This window comes from Haliotis cracherodii, unplaced genomic scaffold (genome assembly GCF_022045235.1).
Source record: "Haliotis cracherodii isolate W230 unplaced genomic scaffold, xgHalCrac1.p SCAF_9, whole genome shotgun sequence".
In the NCBI taxonomy this organism is placed as follows: Eukaryota; Metazoa; Mollusca; class Gastropoda; order Lepetellida; family Haliotidae; genus Haliotis; species Haliotis cracherodii.
The window spans coordinates 460220-484740 of NW_027266343.1; the positions used below are offsets into that span (position 1 = coordinate 460220).

At 39.4% G+C, this 24521-nt stretch overlaps 1 protein-coding gene across 3 annotated transcripts; it reads right to left on the reverse strand.

Annotated features, from left to right (window-relative positions):
* Positions 1-4978: 4978 nt before the first annotated feature.
* LOC139452369 (ribose-5-phosphate isomerase-like) lies at positions 4979-24225 on the reverse strand. Of its 3 annotated transcripts, none has more exons than XR_011652363.1 (10): positions 24035-24225; positions 21498-21558; positions 17322-17377; positions 16310-16369; positions 14516-14649; positions 13927-14068; positions 10859-10964; positions 10314-10447; positions 6031-8935; positions 4979-5852 (listed from the first exon to the last, which is right to left on the reverse strand). XR_011652363.1 is itself a non-coding variant. In XM_071233828.1 (9 exons), the coding sequence occupies exons 1-9, from the start codon at positions 24209-24211 to the stop codon at positions 8909-8911; spliced, it is 897 nt and encodes a 298-aa protein (XP_071089929.1). In that variant the 5' UTR covers positions 24212-24225; the 3' UTR covers positions 4979-8908. The 3 variants fall into 3 exon arrangements, 1 of the variants encoding a protein (XP_071089929.1); XR_011652362.1 differs by having other exon boundaries at positions 5998-8935; XM_071233828.1 differs by having other exon boundaries at positions 4979-8935.
* Positions 24226-24521: the final 296 nt, after the last annotated feature.

The window sequence follows — 24521 nt, forward strand, 5'->3', positions numbered from 1 at the left end:
ACTTACAGACTGCCCATGCAAGCCTGTAATATTCCAAAAGTTTCTTGATTCTTCTGATGAAAACCTCCATTACATGGTGTAATTTACCCTAGCTTCTGATACACTCTACCACTGGAATTCTCAAGTCAAACTAATGACTCACTACAGAAGTAGTGAAATACATTACCCAAAATGTGCAGCTTACGCGGACTCATCTTACTGTAGATAAGTTCAAGTAATACCTGTGTAATGAACGCTTTTGACATTATTAATTCAGACATCCATGACATGGCATGATTGAAGTTCCCTTTCCTTGTAACAAATTCAACCCTGCTACTGATGTGTTAAACAGATGTGTGGTGTCTGATGATTGTATCTGTGGTCATAATGAAGGTCACAAAAATTCCCTTGACTTGGCCTCGTGTAACCACGTATTGTGGGTACCCGGAGCTTGAGTTTACTGACGAGGCATCGTCCTCCAGTAGAGTAGGCCTATCAGAAAGCCTCACAGGCAAAAAAGCGGTCCTTTTGATGGCCTTGCCATTCCATCCCTACAGCAATTAACCACGACTGATCTGTGTGTATTACAGAAGATCCAGAAGATGTCCGCATATATAAACAATGAAGACATATCTTTCGGTCAGGGAAATATAATAAAGCAAGAACCTAAAGATCTATAATCCTAGTCTGTTGAGTCGTAACGCAATCTCATTAAAATCAGATCTTAGTTCTCGCTACCGCTAAACAATTAGCGGTAGCGAGAACTAAGATCTGATTTTAATGAGATTGAGTCGTAACGCTGACCATTTTTCTTTTTTTTCTAAAGCTGATAAAACGTTTTTGTAACAAAGTGACGCTTATTATTCTCAACACTGTCCTTGTTCTTACCTGAACAGCAAGGAAAGAATTTGCAGCAATTGCCGCGTTTCTTCCGCATCATTTTCTCAGAGAAGTACAGACGACATCTCCGCTTGACTGTAACTTTGACGCATCTGTCACCGTGGGTGAGGTTAAAGGTCACACAACAAGCCAATCAGGTGTCATTCTACAACCACGTGACTACACGCCGACGCCGAGTTGCAAGCTCCATTTCAATGCGTGCTACCTCGGTATACCCAGTTCAAAGAACGACCTATCGCTGCGAAGAGCTTTGCCGCGTTGCTATCAAGGGGAACTACTCCCAAATGTTCAACCATGCATACCGCTTCGTTTTCAGGGGCATTGCCATTGAATATTGTTTTTTTAAACTCTTAATTGGGTTATTCGAGGATAGATTAACCGCACACACATTTTTACCGTTTTCTCAATGACTATTCGGCTAGGTCACTGAGAAATAATCCCATTCGTGAATTCCCTTTTTTCTTCTTTTTTTTTTTACAAATCTCCAATCTTTACAAACCAATGCTCGTATTTTATTATTTAAATTAAGACGTATCCTGTTATTAAATAAAGAGCATGTAAAGAAATAACAACTAGTGCAAGTCACCAACGATCAGATCTGTGTGAAACTGACTTCATTTACTAATAAGCATGTAAAGCCAATCTAAGCCATTCCGTTTATGGTAAATGTGTACTCAATGTTACAGAGAGAACAACCTCTCTCTCTGTGCATAGTATACCAACCACTTGCAGCGTTATTCACTTGAACTCTGAACCAAGGAAAAATAGGACGGTGGAATATGGCAGTCTCACAGTCCCTGAACCATATTATTTTCCCTTCCGCCCATACTGGTGCTATAGCCGTAAATGAAGCAAGTGTAGACTTTCCTCAGGTTCATGTTCATCTCGCCGGGGCTCCTGTTCAATTTAGATTGAGTTGTATGTTGCTATTCGAAATCATATATTTTCAAAGGCTTAGCGTTAGTCCGTCCATGTGTCGGACGGTATAGTTTCTCATCAATCACTTGTATCACTTGCAGTGCTGCAGTCTAAAACGACACTCACTCACGTACTCTATAAACGAGAAGGGAAATTTGCTGATTGCATGTTTCCTTGTTTCTTTGTTTAACGCGACAGCAGTTTGTCAACGAGTATATGCAAATTCGTAACCCAAACGAATTAGTACCTCAAGAATGCAATAAGCAATGAATTACGCTTTATGACATATACATATTTACATGACGACAGCATGTAAATAATCGAGTCTGGACCAGAAGATCCAGTGATTGGTACCATCATGAGCAACGATAGACAAGTCACTGAGACTGACCGCCCGATCAACAGTATGGGTTGCTAGGGACCAATTCAAACCCGGAGTCTTCACGGGGGATGTTTCATTGTATATGTCCCAGTACCGCATTTCGTGACAAAGGAAGATAATATAGAATGTACCACTTGTATTTGGGTAATATAAACTTACATTGGTGTATTGTAGAATTTCATATCTTCGTCATCATCACCAGTGTCGTTTCGGCGACCCTATGGCCTTACATAACTGTATTTGTTAAATATACAAATTATAACAGTTATAATTCTGATAGTTGATAATAGATAATTCTGGTAATTCATGTTCTGTGACAGTCTTAATGACAAGACACCGGGCGATGATTCCAAGCACTGCTTAAATTCTTAAAGGAACTTCTTACATCATGTTGCTAATTTCACCGTTTTTCTCCAAAAAATCCCATCCGCTAATTATAACACCAGTGTATTGAGTAGAAGGGGAATTCTAGTGTGACATATTTTGGTCACGTGTTACTTCATTAGTTCCAGTCTTTGGGCACCACTCGATGGCTTCCTTTAAGTTAATGTTTATATTGAAGGATAATTGTCTCAATGTGGAAAAGAGAACCTTTAGAGTGAGTGAACGAGTCATGGGCGTCTCACAGCCAAGGTATCTGACAGGGTGGGAGTGTTGTCAACATGTATTTCCTATCTAGGTATAGACTTTAAAATTAGTGTTCTGTGGTCTGAGATATTGTCCCTGTTAAAATGGGTAATTATTAACGATAAGATATACACCACGGAATGTGAGTCTGCTGACATAGTTGTGTTGATGTCCACCATGCAGAACCATTCGCTTTAAAAGCTGTCAAACTATATTGCATTCATATAGCGACGTGCATGTGTGTGTGCGTGCGTGCGTGCGTGCGTTCGTGCGTGTGTGTGTGTACTAGTCCAGACTAATGCCGTGTTTATAGTGGTAGCCCACTGAGATACCTTGTCGTAGTTTAACATGAATACACCACTCATACACAGTATACTGACTCACTGACTCCGAGTCGAACAGTCATTGTTTTGGCCCCTTTATGCCGATCGTCAGACAGGGTAACAAGTACCATATTTTAACGTCTTTATAGGAGTGATGCCGAAAACAGCAGTCTCCATTAGGGTCACGTGCGTGAGTGAATGCCACAATCACCACTATTCCAGCCACATCAGGGCTTGTAAATAATCAAGTCTGACCAGTAATACCACTGTTTGAAAATACCTGCAACGATCCACGCTAACCGACACCATGAAACCTTATCAGCCTCAGCATCGGATCTGTTTCAGTCCTTCCTTCCGACAAGCATAGCCATGTTATTGGGCGCCTACTGTAACCCAACCTTGGAACCTAACCAGTATCTGGATTGGAAGCTACCCTTGAAGAAACTGCTGTCAGAAATAATGAGCATCCTCGAAAATCAAGTGTATTATCATTCCATTATGGTACATATACCCTGGACTCATTCGCTGCCATAGCTTTGTGTCAACACTGTGTCAACTTTAGGCGATGATGCTCCTTCCTTTGAAGCTGTTAAGAGATGAGTAGATCACGAGGACCCATCACAGCCACCATAAAGGAAAATGTTGACAAACAGTAACCAAAGCCACCAACCCAGTCCATCATAGTTAGACACAGAACATTTTGCAGCCATCCCCATACCTCCATTGATCCTTCCACATTAGACAGGTTGGTCGTCCCATGTTTACACAGGTCTCAGCAGTTTGTTTGTTGTTCTCACAATTTTTCTGTAAATATTCATATGAGAAAGACATATGATTAAACATGCACATGCCTTTCCTTGTTCTGTTCGGTTTCTTTTCTTGTTTAACGACTATGCTTGTCTTAACAGGCGACTATGCTTGTCGTAAGAGGCGACTAACAGGATCGGGTGGTCAGGCTTGCTGACTTGGTTGATGCATGTCACCGTATCCCAATTGCGTGGATCGATGCTCATGATGCCAATAACTGGATTGTCTGGTCCAGACTTGATTATTTACAGACAGTAGTCATACAGCTGGAATATTGCTGAGTGCAGCGTTAAGCAACAAACCAACCAATCTTGTTTAACGCCTGACTAGGATCCAGTGGTACATGGATCCAATGGTAAAAGGCAATGGGCTGTAAATGATCTGAGTGAGTGAGTATGGTTTTACGCCGCTTTTAGCAATATTACAGCAATATCACGGCGGGGGACACCAAAAATGGGCTTCCATATTGTACCCATGTCGGGAATCGAACCCGGGTCTTTGGCGTGACGAGTTTATGCTTTAACCACTAGGCTACCCGACCGCCCCTGTAAATAATCTGAGTCTGGACCAGACAAACCAGTGATATGATGAACAGCGTCAATCGGATCCGATGACAAGAAATCAACCACGTCTGGCTGATAAGAATAGGTTGCTGCCTACTGGCTGGGGGCAGGTTCTAACCCAGGTCCCCATTGCACCACAGGGAAAGGTTGTATTAACCTTCAACTGACAACACTGCATCAGTGTAGGGTGTCCATTCTTAGACAATCACAGCCACCTGCATCTGCATAAGACCTGCCTGCAAGTTCAGTTTGATTCCTCAGTTTTACAAAGTTATGTTATGAGTTGTGAGTTTTAACAATGTAACCTTTTTACCCTCATATTGAGATATTTGCCATCCTGGCCGGTTATCAACTGTTAAAAAAAAGGTTCAAATGGGCGAATAAATCAAAATTTGAAATTTGGAAATGCAAAGAGTTAATGTGAAATTGTGGAAGAACAGGAAAATCAGCAGCTAGATAAATAAATGTGACAAAAATAATTTAAAAGTTTCAAATATGTTTATTTCCAATTTTACAGTTGAATATTGGCAGCATGTGAATAAGAACATTAGCATTGTAAAACAATTTCCCACATAAAAGTGCTCTCTGACGCCCACATCAATGATTGGTCATGTAACTAACTTGTTAAAGGCAGAATACTCAGTAAGAAATACAACATAGTTTCTACTTGGAAAACTACCCGTCCTGGTACCTATACTCATTTCCAGATATTGAAGATAGACTTTTTTTAATCTTGCATATACTACACATTGTTTTATGGGGATCCTGTGACATCCCATGCTGTTAAACTGGAAACTGAGTTAGTGTTAACACAGCTTTGAACAGTATTTCAGTTACATAACAGAGTTCTAGGTTAATGTGGCAGGAAGGCCTGAAGTGATGCAGGTCTTGGTGAAACTCATGCGCACCCATCTCTGTACAATTTTACATCTACTTCGGTGCAAACAATTCCTACTTTTCAAACATTTCTTTACATAAGAAAATATTACTACAGACTTTGGGACCAAACATTTGATATTCTGGGGGATTTTATTGAAAAAAATAATCCTGCCGAGACAGTTACCAAAATAAAGAACTTGCATTCCACAAAAATTATGCTATTGCAAGGTGTTTTTCTAACAAAATAATCAGGCTCACAGTTTTTAAATAAAAACATATCTGGTCTTGTAGATCTACCTAAAACAATATCTAATCTCGATACAAGTCCCAGGCCCCACCAGAACATAAAATGGTTGATCCCTTAGACAGTCCTTCAAGTAGAGATCACTCTCCGCAATCGTCTTCACACTGATTCCCCATCCTGAGGATAGTCCACCTTCATGTTGAACCACTGGAGTCTTGTACTTACATAGCCTTGTACTTACATAGCCTTGTACTTACATAGCCTTGTACTTACATAGTCTTGTACTTACATAGCCTTGTACTTACAGAGCCTTGTACTTACATAGCCTTGTACTTACATAGCCTTGTACAAATGGGAGTCTTGTTCTTACATAGCCTTGTACAAATGGGAGTCTTGTACTTACATAGCCTTGTACAAATGGGAGTCTTGTACTTACACAGCCTTGTACAAATAGGAGTCAATTTCTAAATTTGGGAGTCATAATTTTCTTTATACTAATATTGTAGCGACGGAAAAAGGGGACATTCCAAGTTCCCATTTTATTATAGTTATTTCAGTCTCGTTTATTTCTGAAGTTTGTTTCAAACAACTAGCGAAGTAGTGGTCAGTATTTAAAAATACTGTAAATACTCATTCACAACTTAGGTTTCCTTAGCAAATTTATTGCATTGGTTATGACTCCATTCAAAAACTTTTGCGAGCATTTCAGGAAATTATTATGTCAAATACGCATGGATAACGGGTCATGTAAACCACTGACAGGTGTCATGCAGTCTGCGCAAACAGTTGGAATGAACACATACTCACTTGTACATGCAGTGCATTAATCAGTAGGTCTCCTTATCAGTTGGTTTACAAAAAATAAAATGACCGAAACTTCCATAAGAAACAAAATGACTTTCAAGTATTTTTTGGAGGCAACCAAATTGATGTTTGAAGGACACAACCACTACCGCTGACAATCTGATGGCGATCAAAACCCACATCAACTTCAGCTGCAAAGATGTCAGTGTATATAGGAAGATGATGGCATCTCCTACAAAACACGGAAATAATCAACTCAATGTCCTGTCAAGATTAAACATAATGTTTCCTTATTCACAATTTAATTTTTATGCTGAAATCCTAAACATTTTTTCCACCACCAATATTGGCCTTTGGGCCAAGTGTTTTGTAAACCAACTCATGAAAAACAAAAGATCTGTAAACACTGGCATAAATCTGTGGTACATCATTGAGGCATTACAAAATCTGAAACAATTTAATGTCATGTTAAACTCAACAATACCATTCATGATACGATACCTGGAAACCTTCAACTAATTATCTATGGTCACCTCAGTGTAATGTTTCATGATGGATTATGTTCCGCAATACCCACGAAGCTCCGGTCTGTGTCTGTGATCCTTGACGGCAACACCACACAAACAGTAACTCTTGATGAGGTCAACTGCGGCCTCGATTGGTCATCCCACCTCAGGGGTCAGGTCACTGTTTTCACATACTGACCTCGTCAAGAGTGATCATTTGTTTTGCTATACCGAAAATCACTTTAATGTTTATGAAGCCTTTAAACCATACTGTTTCATTACGGTAACATATCTGTGAACAGCAAAATGTTTTCTAGCAGACAAATCTATATTCATCACGTGACAGGTCAACACTGATCACGTGACGAGTCAATATTTGATGTCAAGTCAGACAAGTGATTTGGGGGTCTACATTGAAAAGTATTGTTTTGTCACATGGTACGGATTAACCTATCGCATTGTAAGATTCTTAACAGAGTTATAACAATGTACAGTGACATGATGAGCATAGCATGGTGGGGCGAAACTGGACCTATGTGTTTTGAGCAAACACTTACCACTGTGCTACCAATCACCAATGCATTTATGTGGATTCATATCCTAAATGTGAGAAAGTGGAGATGGATTTCAGTATGGAATGACAGACCAAGGATCATAATCTGGGATTCAAACCCACTGGATCCTTGCATCTAAGGGACTTAACCCTGTACAGCCAGCAAGGCAGGGACCTTGACCTCTGGGCCACCCACAAATGTCAGGAAGAGGTCGACCTCTATGACATGACATCAATACTGATGGTGGAGTTCATATAAAAAAGAACATGATGAATAATACAAACACTGTGTTTAGGTGATTATTGCACTGGTGTACAATTACAAGATGATGAATGGCTTCCAACGGGAAAGAATAGCCATGGATGATAATTCAGACCTCAAAGTTGCCACTTAAATGGTAGACAATGCGACCCAAATTTCAATTTGTCAACTGTCTAAAATTCAGAAGTACCAAAATGGCTACCTTGAAAAATATCTTGTGGCGACTAAACTCTATTGCTACACATATGTAGACACAAAAATAAATAACAGCTGATCTTGGAAAAAACATCTGCTAATAATTGTACTTGCAAATAATTCCTCCTTAAGTCGACAATGATCAGAAATACAGAAATATTAATGTAATTAGTATTTTATTTCAGTTGACAATGCTCATTGGATAAGCAAGAATATACATTGTACATATCATAATAGTTATTTGATAAAAGATAATTTCAAATGCTTTTGGCTACCTACAATATTGGCTTGACTTCTTGATTTTTACCTCTGGCTACCTGTGAAAAAAATACTTGCAGCCATACAGCTAAACTCTGAGGCCTGTAGTTGCAGATGTAGGTGGATCAAAGCAAGCTTAACAGTGGTATGATGTGCGTGAATGAAAAGCATATAAAGACAAAATTCGGGACACATCAGGACCAACAATTAGAGTGTCACCAGATTACAGATTTTCTAAAGATTTAAAAAATATGTTTATTAAGGCCATAAAGAGATTGTAGCGCTAAGGTGATCGTAACTCTCATATTTTAACATAGACTTACAATTGTCTCAGTGCTACGATTGCTTTGTGGAACCCGGCCCAGACATAAAGGTTCTATGTTTTACAGATGGGTGGGTCTTGCCCTAAATTGTTCTTTTTAAATGAAAAGCACTTATTTTGAAAACTATTTTGTTTGTATATCATTATTTTCAGTAATGTACCTCATCATGCCTCAAATCCACCCTGACAACCAACTGTTTCAACATGGATATGTAGAGAATCTAAGCTTAATGATCAGCCTTATGTGTGCGTGAGCATGGATATATCTCGAACTAGCTAATGATTGGCAAGATGTTTCCGTAGCGATGAGTTCTGTTTAATATGCATGAGCAACAAAATTAGGTGGTTGGTGAGTGAGTGAGTGAGTAGTCCCCCCATCATGTGCATCATGTGCTCCTCCCATTGGCTTCAGTCTGCAAACAGAGGGAACAGAATCAGTGAGTACCAGTAGCATTATCCATTGCATATTGTTTACTGGAGCTGTAGGCGCACGTTAAGGCCTTTATTTAATTTGGTTAGCGGATCATCTGAGTCAAAATACTATGAAAATGGAGAATTTTGTTTTTTAATTTTTATGTTTTAAAAATATTTTTACCACTGCTGATCTGAAAGATTTCGGTATTAGAATAAAAAAATATATTCAAAGAATCCTGCAATGTAGTAATGAGATGACTTTGACATTCAAACTTTGTAAAAGGAATTGCTTCTGCAAAAATTTCCGTGAGAAACCAGTGTTGACACAATCTCATTAAAATCAGATCTTAGTTCTCGCTACCGCTAAACAAAGATCTGAAGACATCCCATTAGGGGTCACTTCAGAATGACCTTTCATCCGACCAATCAGAGATTTGCTTACCAGATCATGAAAGTGACAGTCGGAATGTGATTTCTAATCATGCAACCTTGAAAAATTTAACACAGGGTATTCCGAATGAGAGTTACAGGTTTAACGACCGAATCCATAAAATCTAGACTATCTATTAGCCATTCCAGAATGTTCTTTTTTTTAGGTTTCAAATTTGTAATCGAGAATTTGTCAAAATATGTTTCCAAGCGTAGTCGCCAATTTGAAATTTGTGCCGTAAAGCAAAAGAAAGCTGTCCTCTGATTGGTCAGTCAAAGTTCCCGCAAGGTCGGTCTGACGTGACCCATAATGGGATATCCTCAGATCTTTGTTTTGTGGTTTCTGATTTGAATGAGATTGGTGTTGACAGTAAGGGGATGTAACATGGTGGGAGAGGGGAAGGCCGCAGTAGAGAGGTGGCTGCTCTAGAGAGAGTGGCTGCAGTAGAGAGGTGGCTGCTATAGAGAGGGTGGCTGCTATAGAGAGGGTGGCTGAAGTGGAGAAGGTGGCTGCAGTAGAGAGGTGGCTGCAGTAGAGGTGGCTGCAGTAGAGAGGTGGCTGCTATAGAGAGGGTGGCTGCAGTAGAGAGGGTGGCTGCAGTAGTGAGGGTTGCTGTAGTAGAGAGGTGGCTTCTCTTGAGAGGGTGGCTGCAGTAGAGAGGTGGCTGCTCTAGAGAGGGTGGCTGCTCTAGAGAGAGTGGCTGCTGTAGAGAGGGTGGCTGCAGTAGAGAGGGTGGCTTCTATAGAGAGGTGGCTGCTCTAGAGAAAGTGGCTGCAGTAGAGAGGTGGCTGGTATAGAGAGGTGGCTGCAGTAGAGAGGGTGGCAGCAGTAGAGGTGGCTGCTCTAGAGAGAGTGGCTGCAGTAGAGAGGTGGCTGCTATAGAGAGGTGGCTGCAGTAGAGAGGGTGGCAGCAGTAGAGGTGGCTGCTCTAGAGAGGGTGGCCTCACCTTATCATGTTTATGAGCTGATGGTTCTGTGTCCAGTGTCAGCCAGGGCGCGGTCCTTGTCTTGACCTTCCCGTCAGGGGTGCCGAAGTACACCATCTTGGCCATCTTGACAAACAGTCCAGTTTCCACCACCCCTACAACAGACACACACAACACTGGCATCATGTTTTTCATTACTTGGCTTATGAATCTGCCAACTGTAAAAAGCAAGAATGAGAAAAAATTATATTCGTGTTCAAAACTTGTCTATGTTGATCACATTTATGACAAAATAAATCACAGATTAAACTGTACATGTACATTACAAAATTCATGCTACACTTCACAAAATGCCAAATTGAAAACAAAGACTTAAAATGTTAACTTTCCCCCTCCTACCTATCCCCCTCACTTCACATTAACCTACAACAGCATTCAAAGGTGTTCATTATTTCCTCCACCACCGACTCAAGGCTCTGAGAAACAACCATCTGTAAGCCGACTACCGGGTAAAGAAGGTCAGGGCTACCTTTAGTCGTGAGACTGGAATCATGGATGAGGCGTACCTGGAATAGTAGTGATGGTGAAGTTGATCTTTTCCCAGTCGTAGGTCTTCGTTTCGTCAAAAATCCAGTCCAGGATCAGGTTTCCATTGTCAGTCACAACTGGTCCCTGTAGGAAAATACCAGGATGAGGCTAACACACACAAATAAAATTCTCCTTTTTCAAGCTACCCCTTGTTTTACAAATGGAAAACTTAGCACAGTACAAATACAGGAAAATATAATGTTGTTTGATTGAAAATATTCTTATTTTGAACACAATATTATCCATATTTTTTTTATAACTTTTTTTTTGTGAATCTTTTTAAATATATGTTTCATAATTGCCTATCAAGCACAGTATTAAACATTTTTTAATATACTTTTGGTCACCAAATTAGGGGTTAACCTAAAGATTTCAGGAAAAACAAGAGAAATTGTTTGGTCTGGCCTGAAAATTAACCTAAATTCCACCATGACATGTTTTTGATTCTGTTGATAAAGATCTGATCACTGATCAATGTTAGAAACTGAAATTTCATCAACTTGTGGGCTACCGACAATAGATTTGAAGCCAGAAGGTACCAATCTTTGATGTGTACATTTACAATATGTTGGTGTTACATCTGAATGCAACATCTTGCAACTCAAAGATTTCTTTGAGTGACATAAAACGCCCAATACATGAGAACACACCACAATAACAAACATCTTAGGTGATTAAAAATGCCAATAGTGATAAGTTTAATGTTTGTATCCGATAGATCCTGTACTGTGATTATACTTTGGCAATGGCTGCCAATTGTTCAAAACAAATGACTCCTTTTCCTAGTTGAGTCTGACATCACTCTACTTCAGGAAGTAGGATGCAGACTGTCACCATGGTCCTGTCACTGTCAGGCTTGTGTCAAGGTCACCTCCTTCCTGCATATCCTGTTTTTGTCAGCCAAACCGACTCAACAACTTCATCACCATCTAATAGTTAGCCAGTCCCTCTAGCTGTGTTTCTCAGTGAACACAACTGACCCTAACAATCACAAACCCATAGCTAGCCAGTCCCTCTAGCTGTGTTTCATAAGTGAACACAACTGACCCTAACATCTTCATCACCATCCCATAGCTAGCCAGTCCCTCTAGCTGTGTTTCTCAGTCAACAGAACTGACCCTAACATCTTCATCACCAACCCATAGCTAGCCAGTCCCTCTAGCTGTGTTTCATAAGTGAACACAACTGACCCTAACATCTTCATCACCATCCCATAGCTAGCCAGTCCCTCTAGCTGTGTTTCTCAGTCAACACAACTGACCCTAACATCTTCATCACCATCCCATAGCTAGCCAGTCCCTCTAGCTGTGTTTCTCAGAGAACACAACTGACCCTATCAACTTCATCACCATCCCATAGCTAGCCAGTCCCTCTAGCTGTGTTTCTCAGTCAACAGAACTGACCCTAACATCTTCATCACCATCCCATAGCTAGCCAGTCCCTCTAGCTGTGTTTCTCAGTGAACACAACTGACCCTAACATCTTCATCACCATCCCATAGCTAGCCAGTCCCTCTAGCTGTGTTTCTCAGTGAACACAACTGACCCTAACAACTTCATCACCACCCCATAGTTAGCCAGTCCCTCTAGCTGTGTTTCTCAGTGAACACAACTGACCCTAACAACTTCATCACCATCCCATAGCTAGCCAGTCCCTCTAGCTGTGTTTCTCAGTCAACAGAACTGACCCTAACATCTTCATCACCATCCCATAGCTAGCCAGTCCCTCTAGCTGTGTTTCTCAGTGAACACAACTGACCCTAACATCTTCATCACCATCCCATAGCTAGCCAGTCCCTCTAGCTGTGTTTCTCAGTGAACACAACTGACCCTAACAACTTCATCACCACCCCATAGCTAGCCAGTCCCTCTAGCTGTGTTTCTCAGTGAACACAACTGACCCTAACATCTTCATCACCATCCCATAGCTAGCCAGTCCCTCTAGCTGTGTTTCTCAGTCAACAGAACTGACCCTAACATCTTCATCACCACCCCATAGCTAGCCAGTCCCTCTAGCTGTGTTTCTCAGTCAACAGAACTGACCCTAACATCTTCATCACCACCCCATAGCTAGCCAGTCCCTCTAGCTGTGTTTCTCAGTGAACACAACTGACCCTAACATCTTCATCACCATCCCATAGCTAGCCAGTCCCTCTAGCTGTGTTTCTCAGTCAACAGAACTGACCCTAACATCTTCATCACCACCCCATAGTTAGCCAGTCCCTCTAGCTGTGTTTCTCAGTGAACACAACTGACCCTAACAATCACCATCCCATAGCTAGCCAGTCCCTCTAGCTGTGTTTCTCAGTCAACAGAACTGACCCTTACAACTTCCCAATGCAAGGGAATTAAATGACTGTTAAAGTCCAGTTCCCAAGCGGGAATTTTGGTGTTACATTTTGGCTGAACTAACGAGTCTATGCATAGTCTAATCAAAATTGCTAATGATCCAGATATCAGTTTTGTAAACAACATGGATTTCAACAGATCAAAACAATGGTTCCTCCAAGAAATACATGGTACATTCGAGGGTATATTCAATGACTATGCAAACTTGTCTTCCCACGTTCTTTCAGTTTCCTACCAATCCACTCCATTGACGCAAGTGAGTTAACTGACTTTAAAGGTCCAGTTTCCACCCATTGAAAAACTAGGCTGGAATTACGGAGTTACATTTTGACTGGACTAACGCATCTATGCATAGTCCAATCAAAATTGCGTAACAAACGAGACATACGGTTTGTAAACAACATGGATTTCAAAGTGAAGATTTCGGTGTAGTATTTGCAAAGCATGTGTACTGTCATCTGGGCGTCGACAGACATTTTGCAAATCTTTTCATGTTTTTAATCAACGTGCTCACGTGACTTGATGTACTTCGCGGAGAAATACTGTTTTATGACAACATATATCTTGATTATCGATCAGATCATCTTCACTTGGTCTAGTTCGGCAAGGACGGGAACTGGATTTTTATACTTAGTTAACGCGGGAAGATGTCATCCTAGCTGTGTTTCTTGGTCAACAGAACTAACCTAACAACTCACCGCTTTCTTCGACGCCATTCTTAGGTTAGCTAACCCTCCTAACAGTTTTTCAACCTTCAACTTGATCGGCTTGTATGCTAGTGGAATCACTTCAATGGAGACACCTCGCTTCCACGTGGTCCCAAGCTTGTCAACATCTTTCCTGTATGAGGCAGATTCAGAGATATACAACACACCAAGGCTGTAAGATCAAGCGGCAAAAAGGATGCATCACCCACTTAGTGCAATGACAGTAGCATCATATCATGAAGTCTGATACACTGGTACAATGAGTTGTTTACAGAAGTTGACAAAATTTGATTTGTTTGGGTCAATCCCTTTGATAAAGAAGTACAAAATGTCAAGTTTCCTTTCATGGATTGTATTGTGCATCATATTGCTCACTTCCATGAACACACAGTCCTCAATATTGCTTGGATCGATGGTCATGATGTCAGTCGCTGGATTCTCTGGTTCAAACTCAATTTATTTACAGACCGCCCCGTAATACAGCTGGAATATTGCTGAGTGTGTCCTTAAACAACAAACAACAAACAAAACAAACAAACAAAACTTCCTGGAAACACCACCTGCTACAGGCAGGTATTACCTGGAATCTGCCACAACGATGAAGTCCCGGGCGCAGGAGGCCACGATCTTCTCCTGGGTGAGGCACCCCCCGCCTCCCTTGATCAGGTCCAGGTTCGCGTCTGCCTCGTCCGCTCCATCGATGGCCACATCCAGCTGTGTGCAGCAGAAAGAAGGCAATGAGGGAGAGTTCAGTTACAATCTACAGAAGCTCACTGCAGCTTGCAGCCATTACCATAGCACAACCACTGGGCTAAACTGGCAGTCACAGCAAACCTTGGAGCATCATCCCTCCATCAGTGGTTACATAATGATCGTGAGGATGTATTGATGCACAGTATGATTGCAATACATTTTGCCCAATAATTTAAGTTGCAAATATGTTGAAAAAACGGCACTTAAATCTTTAAATACAAGTAGACTACAAACAAGACACAAATACCTTTCCTCTAAATCTGATCTTTCACTTTGACACACTACCTCTCTGCATCAAGATATGACAACCCTCCACAAGTGAAATTTCTGATCAGCCAATCAGTGTAGTGGCTTATAAATTGGAATGAGCGGAGCAGTATCTTATTTCTGTATCTTGAAACAGAGTGCAGACAGACAGTTCCAAATGGAGATTATATAAACCATACAATGTAATGGATACTTTACACCTTGTCTGACAATCATGAAATCGCCATCACACAGCAGTACGACTGAGTGATCATATGTGCTTTGTGTGACTTTTCTTATGTTCAGACATGTTTTTAATTGGAGAGACTGGATTGTGAGTTTATTTGGACTTTTTTCTATTCTTGTTGGCAGATCCGTGATCCAATAAATGCGAAAATAATGGTCTTGTCATGAATGTTACTTATAAACCTGTTAACCATAATGAAAGTAATTATTGCCCTTGGCATGAAGCCAAATCAGTATTTAGAGGAGACGTAATAGAATTACAACCTAGCAGGTTTGGATGATCCACAAATAGAATACTTAAAGAGTTTATTCCAGGCCAGAAAACAACATTTCAGAGTGATTATCCCTACTGCCATTAGGGTCAACCTGTTCATGTGTTGGCCAGTGTGTGGAATGTTGTGTAAGCTGGCAAGAGCTGTACAAGTCAATAACCAGCCCTATCACTGCACTGGTTCATGTACACACGATCAGTGAATAAACATCGGTCAAGATGTACAATATGCAAGCTGAAAAGGCTATACTTTTGCTGTACTACTTGTTTTTGTATTTTGTTACGCCTATTTGTATGGAGGTGATTCAGAGTTCAATCAATCAGTTCCTTATTGTATGAAAGGCCACAGGCCAATATACAATGGAGCTACATAACATATTTTGTAAGATAACAAGGTAACATTTCACTTCGTAACAAAAATGCATGATGTATGTACAAAGCCTGTTGATGTTAGAAGATCCTTGCAGGACAGTAATGAAGACAGTCTTATAGCGTTAAAATGTGATATAGACCACTGCGGTAAGTCCTTGTTTCTTAGATTTTCGAATATAAGGCAAATAAACATAAAAAGGTGCTCATCTTCGATAACTACATGTACAATGTCACAGAGGGGCATAACCTTAAGGATTTCTCAACAGATGAAAATCTCTGTGTTAATATTTAGATCATTCAGGTCAAAGCTAAAACGAATAATGATGTTACAAAAATTCCTGTACTGTAAGTTTGATAAATAAAATGATTTGAACTGATGATAATTATCATATCTTGAACATTCTTAATATCCGAGTTATTTTGCAACCAGAGATATATCATCTGTATTTGCTGCAGCTACTGAGGCTGGCTGGAGCTCCGTCTCACCTCCGAGTGTCTCTCCAGACTCCCCAGCACCAAGTCATGCTCCTGGATCAGCTGTTTGGCCTACAACGTAACAAACACATGGTCTACTGTGTAGTCCGGTACATGTCACAGAATGTTTGTTTGTTGTTTACACCGCATTCAGCAGTGTTCCAGCTGTATGTTGGTGTCTGTAAGTAATCGAGTCGGGGCCAGACAAACCAGTGATTGATGGCATGAGCAAAGATCCATGCGGCCCGGGTACAATGCCAGGCCATTAACCAAGTCACGGAGTTGCCTCTCATGACCTTGGTTTGCTAGGGAAGGACTCTAACTGGGCATCCCTACGGAGCTTCAAGAATATGTATAATCTCAGAAATCCGTGAAATACACTCTTACGTCAACGACTTAATAATGCATAATATCTTCATCCCACACTGTTGACGGACCCTTTCAATACAAGAAGACAAAGTCATATATGCGTTATATCCCCTGCCCTGTATATTATTTTCATAACTCTAAATCGTAATTCCAAAACACTATTGCAAACAAATTTAAAAATTTCCTGAATTAAAGAATGATGCTTTGTTTGCTTACTTAAGAAATAAACGACTCGTGGTAGTTTATTTCTTATGTGAGAATGGTGAATTTCAACATTTTTTCCCAGCCCTTTTAAGGCATTTAATAAAAATGCACAAGCTTGTGTGTGTGTGTGTGTGTGTGTGTGTGGTATTCTGACATGCACTTTTTTTATCCGTGTGTGTGTGTGTGTTTAGTATTCATACATGCACTTTTTTCTAAAGGTGTGTGTGTGTGTGAGTGTGTGTGTGTGTTTAGTATTCTGACATGCACTTTTTTTATCCATGTGTGTGTTTGTATCATGTATCATATTTTATGTGCTTACACCTTTTCATGGAGAAATATTGAACAGTTTATGAGCAATGCCCCGAAATCAACCAGACACAGCATGTTTCTGTATCCTTGGCAGAACTTCACTTAGGTGGAGGATAATACTATCTGAGGACAGAGCAAGTACCTGGAATGAGGTCGGAATGCAGACAAGATTGAGTTTTTCCTCTTTAACTCTTTGAACTGGAAGAAAACAATACAAAAGTTGCAATATTAATTTACACATTGTACATGCTACAGTCAAACAAAACATCAATTAATAATTTCATCAAATAACCAGCTAAACCATGTAAACATGGGTCCACCTTTATTCACAACTTGGTTCCCTCTGAAATGTGTGGGTCATCCGATATCCACCGATGGCCGACAGGCTGCACACACATGATCAATGTATCGCTCATATGTTGCACACACTTTTGCCGATGTTCAGTGTCTGTGCAGACCTGCATGCGTGTGTGTGCAGCTGCTTGTACTCTCAGTTCTATGAATTCCTATGAAAAGGATATATAGTATACAAGTAAATGGAATTTAACTAAGCATGAAGGATTATAAAAAGCATATTTTGTAGGGCTGGATAAAACTATTGATAATTGGAATTATCTTCGATGTGAAAAAATATTGATGATTATCGATGTTAAATTGCTGTCATCGATAAATGCTTACACAAACTATTGTAATGAAATAAAGTTTAGATTTTCCTTGACCTGTTAGTGTCAATCATTTCAATTGTAGAAGAAGTAAAGCAACTGTTTTTGTTATATCTCAAAATGTCAACAAAGTAGTCCATGCATAAATGTGTCACTGCTTACCAGTGGCGGGAAATATGTTGATTTCTTTGGGGACTTTCATGCACATTCACTTATAGTTACTTCTCTGATGCTGATTGATAATTGATCAATATTAAGTTTGTGATTATCGATCTCTATGATCTATTTCGATAGCCAGCCCTTATCATGCTTATATTTTGAAATCTTCCTCGCTTGTACTACTCCAGGCTAATACCGGCCTAATACTACCTCACTTGTATACCATGCCACAGTTTAAAATGGATATCCATTATCCAACATAGACACAGTGTACTGACTCGGAGCCAACCAGTCTTTGTTCAATCCCCTTAATCCTGAGTGCCAGGCAGGGTAACAACAAGTACACTCTTTTGATATGATGACGGGATCAAACCCCGCCCTTCTCCTTGTCAGAACGATGCTCTATCCACCACACCACGTCAAAAGCCACGACAAACAAAACTAGCATTTTAACTGGCCTTTTGTACTGTATATTAAACCTCCATATGTTGACCCGTCTCACGGAGTCATGCTACATGGAGCATGCTGAAGTATCACACATCCCTGCCTGCAGATTGACACAGCTCACAGATTCCCGGTTCTCATCATGAGTCTGCACATTTGTCTGGAACACATCCAGACACTGCCCTCCCAGCAAAACCACAACTCAATCTGCAGAGTCACTGTGACACACAGGGCTTCTCCCATGTAATAAAGCTGCTCTTACATCGACACAAGGGCTGAGTGGTGTGCTACTCTCACCGTACTGCACGTCCAGATCCTGTTCATTTCACACAGTAGAATATGTTCATCGTAACTCAATCTGTCAAATGTACACCATCTGCACGATGTGTGAGATTAACAAGTGATCTGTTACATACCACTAACATTTGCTAGGGATTGTGAGGTATTTCATAAATATATGAAACTAGAAGAGTTCAGAGTATACATAGAATATGAATTAGGAAATGATTTGTTTCCTTAACATGAAGCTGCACTTGTTCAAGTTGGCAATACTGACAACTATTTGTCTGCCAACATCTAAGTGATTCTCTCACCAATCTGTCACCGTCAATCCAAACCTGAATGCTATGAATGCTTATGAAAAATTAATTAGTATACAAGTAAACAGAATTTCATTAAGTGTGTACGATTTTAAGAAGTTTATTTTGAAATCTTGACTATGGCACACACAAGGGAACATCGATGCACGGTCCAGTGTTGTTGTTTGTTGTTTTACACCGCACTCAGCAATATTCCAGCTATGTGATGGCGGTCTGTAAATAATCGAGTCTGGACCGGACAATCAAGTGATTCACATCATCAGCATCGATCCACGCAATCATGGCAATTGGGATACGATGACATGCATCAACCAAGTCAGCGAGCTTGACCTGTTAGTCGCCTCTTACGACATGCATAGTCGCCTCTGGAGACCTATTCTACTCCAGATCTTAACGGGTCTCAGGGTCGACTGACAGGAAGGATTTTATATTATGTGGCTTACGTATCAGTCGTAAACATTTGACTGGTGACAAAAATTCAGTTGAAGTCAATTTGGGATGGGAAGTAATGCTTTGGAAACTAATTGAATAAACATTACTGTGATACTAAACATGAATAAACAAAACTATATATTTTGAGAGAAAAAAAATTCAGAAGCAGAGTAACTGAAAAAGAGGCCTAATATACTAGTCAACATTTGATAGGGATATTCTGATCTTTCCAAGGTGCACCAAACTGACTCTCACAATATGTCAAGTTTATATTAAAATAAAATGACATATCTGATTATCCTCATCAATTGCTGAGTGGTATCTATCACTTGCTACAGTGGTGAGTGAGTGAGTGAGTGAGTGAGTGAGAGAGTGAGGGAGTGAGAATTGTACATCACATCGGCTGGATGAAGAGATGAAGTTCAGATGGAGATGTGTATGTACAAGTATGGAGTTCATGATGTGGTGGGGCAGAATAGATGTTGGATTCATTAAACTAATACAGGCACTTTGACAGGCTATGGGTTTTAACTGGGGGTGTATATAAGGTTTATTTTTCTCAGAGTCCAGTTTGTTACGTACAGTGATCCCTCGCTACAACGCTACCTCTTGGGTCCAAATAATTGATGAGCGTTATAGATGATCAGCGGTTTAACAAAGGTGAAGTCATAGGTGGTAGATGACCAACAAAACAGTATACATGTTCTGCCTACCTACCAGGATCTACGTTGCACGTTTCAGAGTTTCAAAAAATATTAGAATAGAAGTTATTTATTATTCATAGTTTAAAATATTTTCTATCAAGTATTAATATGCGCTTAAAAAAAACCCAAATTGTGTCCCTTCAGCAAATTCAGTTGAATAGGTGAATAGACAGGTATAACAAACTTTGTCAAAAAAGTATGAAATTTGATATAAAACATAACCATGATCACTAGACATGATGATTACCATTTAAAATGTATTTCCTGCTCTCCAAGGCATTGTTTTATATGCAGAGATTAAGATTACCGTGTGTATTTTCTCGTAAACTAAGAAGGGAAACAACAATCAGCTGTGAGCATGTTTCCTCCTCAACTAATGGTGGTTTATTCAAAAAAGTACCCAATGATACAACTTCAAAGAATTTTGATGCAAAGGTCAGAAAATGAATCTGAAATTATTACTTTATCAGGAATAATATATTCCAATATCGTGTTATTTTAGTTGCAGCGTCTGCCATATATACTTAAAATTATAAGAACCACAAACGTCAAATAGTCTATTTAATGTCAATATAAAATGCATTGATAAACCCCTGACCCGTACATACAATGTATTGACCACTACGTACAATGTATTGACCAGTAGGTACGATGTATTGACCAGTACATACGATGTTTTGACCAGTACGTACGATGTATTGACTAGTACCTACAATGTATTGACCAGTACATACAATGTACTGACCAGTACATACAATGTACTGACCAGTACGTACAATGTATTGACCAGTACGTACAATGTATTGACCAGTACATACAATGTATTGACCAGTATGTACAATGTATTGACCAGCACATACAATGTATTGACCAGTACATACAATGTATTGATAAACTGTGGGGGAAGCCACCTGGCTGGTGTTTCCCTGGATTGACAGCTCCATCTGTGACTAGAACAGAGGTTTCCACTAACCAGTACATAGATAGAGGGTGAAGTAATCTGACACATCCCCTGCCTACGATATAAGCCACCTCTATCTAGCTGCTAGTTAACTTTGGTTAAGTCTAAAACATATATTAGGAAATTCTGAATTCAAATTTGTAATATTTACAGAGATCTGCTGCAGACTTGGGGCCCAATATCATAAATATTAGCATCTGATGAGGTGTAGATAAATCCATGCTATAGATAAGAAGCCACACAAATAGTCTCCACTGTGATGGAGGTGGTGCATGTCAGTGCAAACAAGTCACACAAACATGGCCTTTGACATGTACACTGACCCAGACAGACGCTGACAAGAGACATCATGCTTACCTATCCTCTCCACTGCAAACACTATGGTAGATCCGCTGCCAATACCAATCACTTGGTTGTCCTGGAAACACACAAAATGTCACTCAACTCTGTGATTAGAAAACAGGTGGCACAGGTGCTGAACAAGAAAACAGCAATACCTTAGGCCACTGCTCCACCCCAAAGAGTACCAACAGAAAGTGATTACCGTATTCACCGTAATAAACCCCTGGACACTGAGAAAGTTGTTGATGGTGGGGAGAGGTGTTTATCAAAACCAAAAACGAAACATTAAATTCCGTCCACATGTTGAAATTATGACGTTTTTGATAAAAGTTAAAATGTTATTATATGCCTGTTCTACAACGCTATTTTCTGTTAGAAATTTGTAGTGTAAATGAGAACATATTGATGGTCATGTAAACATGGTAAAGTATTGTCGTATTGGGTACACCCACAACATGGAATTAAACTTGGTGGGGGGGGGGGGGGGGCACTTATTGGAGCAGGGTACTTAATATGGCGAATATGGTATGTGTGGGTTTTATAGTCTAGTATTGTCAGATTGTAGTTAAACGTTTTCCATAAAACAACTAAGTGGATTGTGCTCATTTTCAGGATTACAGTGAGCACAACACACAAATTTATAACACAATATGCCAACGTCATGCTTCAAAATAGCAACATATCAGGATCACTCACTTAGCAAAACATTTAGCATGAAAACACCAAAAATATTACGGCATATCATTCAACTTTCCCAAATAAGTTTACCTCATCTGGATAAAACCATCATGTTAGTCTCCAAGAACATTATAATTCTTAATATGTTAGTGTTCAAATGTTTGAGCAAACATTCCTACATCGTTCATATATAGGCTTGAAATTAAGGCCTTAGAATTTTTGTATGTGTGGACGGGGTACAACGACTGACAAAAAATATCAACTGATGTTAGAAGAAAGAAAATATAACTTTTGACAAAACATTTAAGCTGATGCTGCTTTACAACATGATACAGTAGGTGAAATGAAAAAACATGAGATTTTATCAGTGCTGAAAGAACTGGTGAACAATATGTATTAAAATCTTTATCCTAAGTAAAATCAACCAATCAATTATCTTTTTATAAATGTACTTCCATGATCATGATGATTTTGTGACCTAACAGTTTGTTTTTCACTCCTAATGGCGGTACTAATCTAGAAGTTGAATATCCTTTAACATGTTTTATTTTTCCTTTTTGACCACAAAAATTTAATATTTATATTTTACATTTTGTAATCCATTCTTTAAAAATAAAAAAAAAATGTAAGGTAAACCTATTGCCAGGTAATGCCTGAAAAGGTGTCAATCTCATTCCAACTGTCAGCATGGACATGAAAACTGGGTCTCCAAAGTACGGAATCTGCTTTGCAAATATGGTTTTGGTTTTATGTGTGGGTAGTCCAGTCAATTGATAACAGAAACTACTTCTTAGAATTATTTCAGCAACGATGTAAAGATGTATATTTCCAAGAGTGGAGCCATGAAATATCCATATCAAGATACTTTAATGTCTACTCAATCATTAAACATGTATGACAATCCCAAGAAATACTTATTTATCAATAATGCAGGTTTACGGAGATGCCTGACAAAGCTACGTTGTAATATTCATGGTTTCAGTGTAAATTCTTATAGAAAGTACCAAACTCCAGATACATCTTGTCATTACTGTAATGCACAAGTTGAAGATGAACTCCATGTCATGTTGGTATGTCCGGCTTATAAGCATCGTGTTAAATATCTTCCAACTTATTATTATTATCAACCAAATATGTACAAATTTATTAACTTGTTGAACATGGTTGATTATGATAAGTTACTTAAGCTCTGTATTTTCCTTGATAAAATCTTTAAAATAAGAAATAATATGAATGTATTGTGAAAGAAAATAGAATCATGTTAGTCGCGCCATATCATTATATTGTCCCCTATTTTACACATATTGTACTGTTGGCCTTATGGCCATATATACGGAATAAATGACTTGACTATTTGTTTAACTGCATTACTTCTAATAACATGACATGTTACATATCCCACACCACTATGTTCATAAAAACATTTAATCATATAAGATCTGCTGTCAAGTGTCTATGGACAAGGTGTTGCAAGTGGGAAAAAGTTTGAAACAGGTAGAACTTAATTTTCTACTTTTGTTGTTCACTTATATAATTTTCTCAAAGCAAAGCAAATAAAATCAATAATTCATGACTACCAGAAAACCACATAATTGATACATGTATGCAGTAATTACGAAGAATACCAACTAACGATATCTGTTCCGTTAAACAGTTGTTAAAATATACAAATACAAGATCAGATGAATATTGTTCTAACATGTGGTAGGCATTGATAACCCAAATTGTTTTGACATGCTCCCCATCACAAAGTCACTGTCACACATCATATCACAGTCCAAAACAAAAATCTAAATATACCAAGAGCACGTGCATTGAAACCCTTGTGAAGTGCACCTCCATTTAAAGGTTTATCAACAACAAACTTGTGTTACCCTGATGTGATCGTTCACTGCCTGGACAGCTGCAGCGCGCTTGCCTGTTGTGATTCCGTCCTCCATGGCCTCTGAAAACGATCGTTTTCCCATTCTAATTAAGTATGATAAGCATAAGGGGCGGTCACATGAGCGGAATAACAAATTTCTCACTGGTGAGATTAGTACGCGACACATGTGTGCTATTCAAGTCGGAAGTGACCTTTGATCGAATTCTCAATTGACTATAGCTCCACACAGCGTATTTAGAAGAAAAGCAACTATCTATTGTAAATGCACTGTTCGGAGTTTTGCACGGCGCCACCTGTATTATTCAATTTTACGCCATTTATCTCCCCTATTTAGTAATGTAGCGTATACATGTCATCACTGTCTTTTAGTTAAAAATACATACACAAACACTGCGGGTTAATTTCTGCCGTCATATGTCTTAAAGTACAATCTGAACAGAATTAAGTCGGTACATGACAATGACACTCTCATCCTT

Bases quoted from the DNA above. Each gene is read 5' to 3' on its own strand.
- LOC139452369 (XM_071233828.1), bottom strand. From the start codon at position 24,211: ATGTGTCGCGTACTAATCTCACCAGTGAGAAATTTGTTATTCCGCTCA. The intron at 21,559-24,034 runs GTAACACAAGTT...GTGTGTTTCCAG, and splicing joins CAGTGAACGATCACATCAGG to GACAACCAAGTGATTGGTAT. The intron at 14,069-14,515 runs GTAATACCTGCC...TGCCTCATACAG, and splicing joins ATCGTTGTGGCAGATTCCAG to GAAAGATGTTGACAAGCTTG.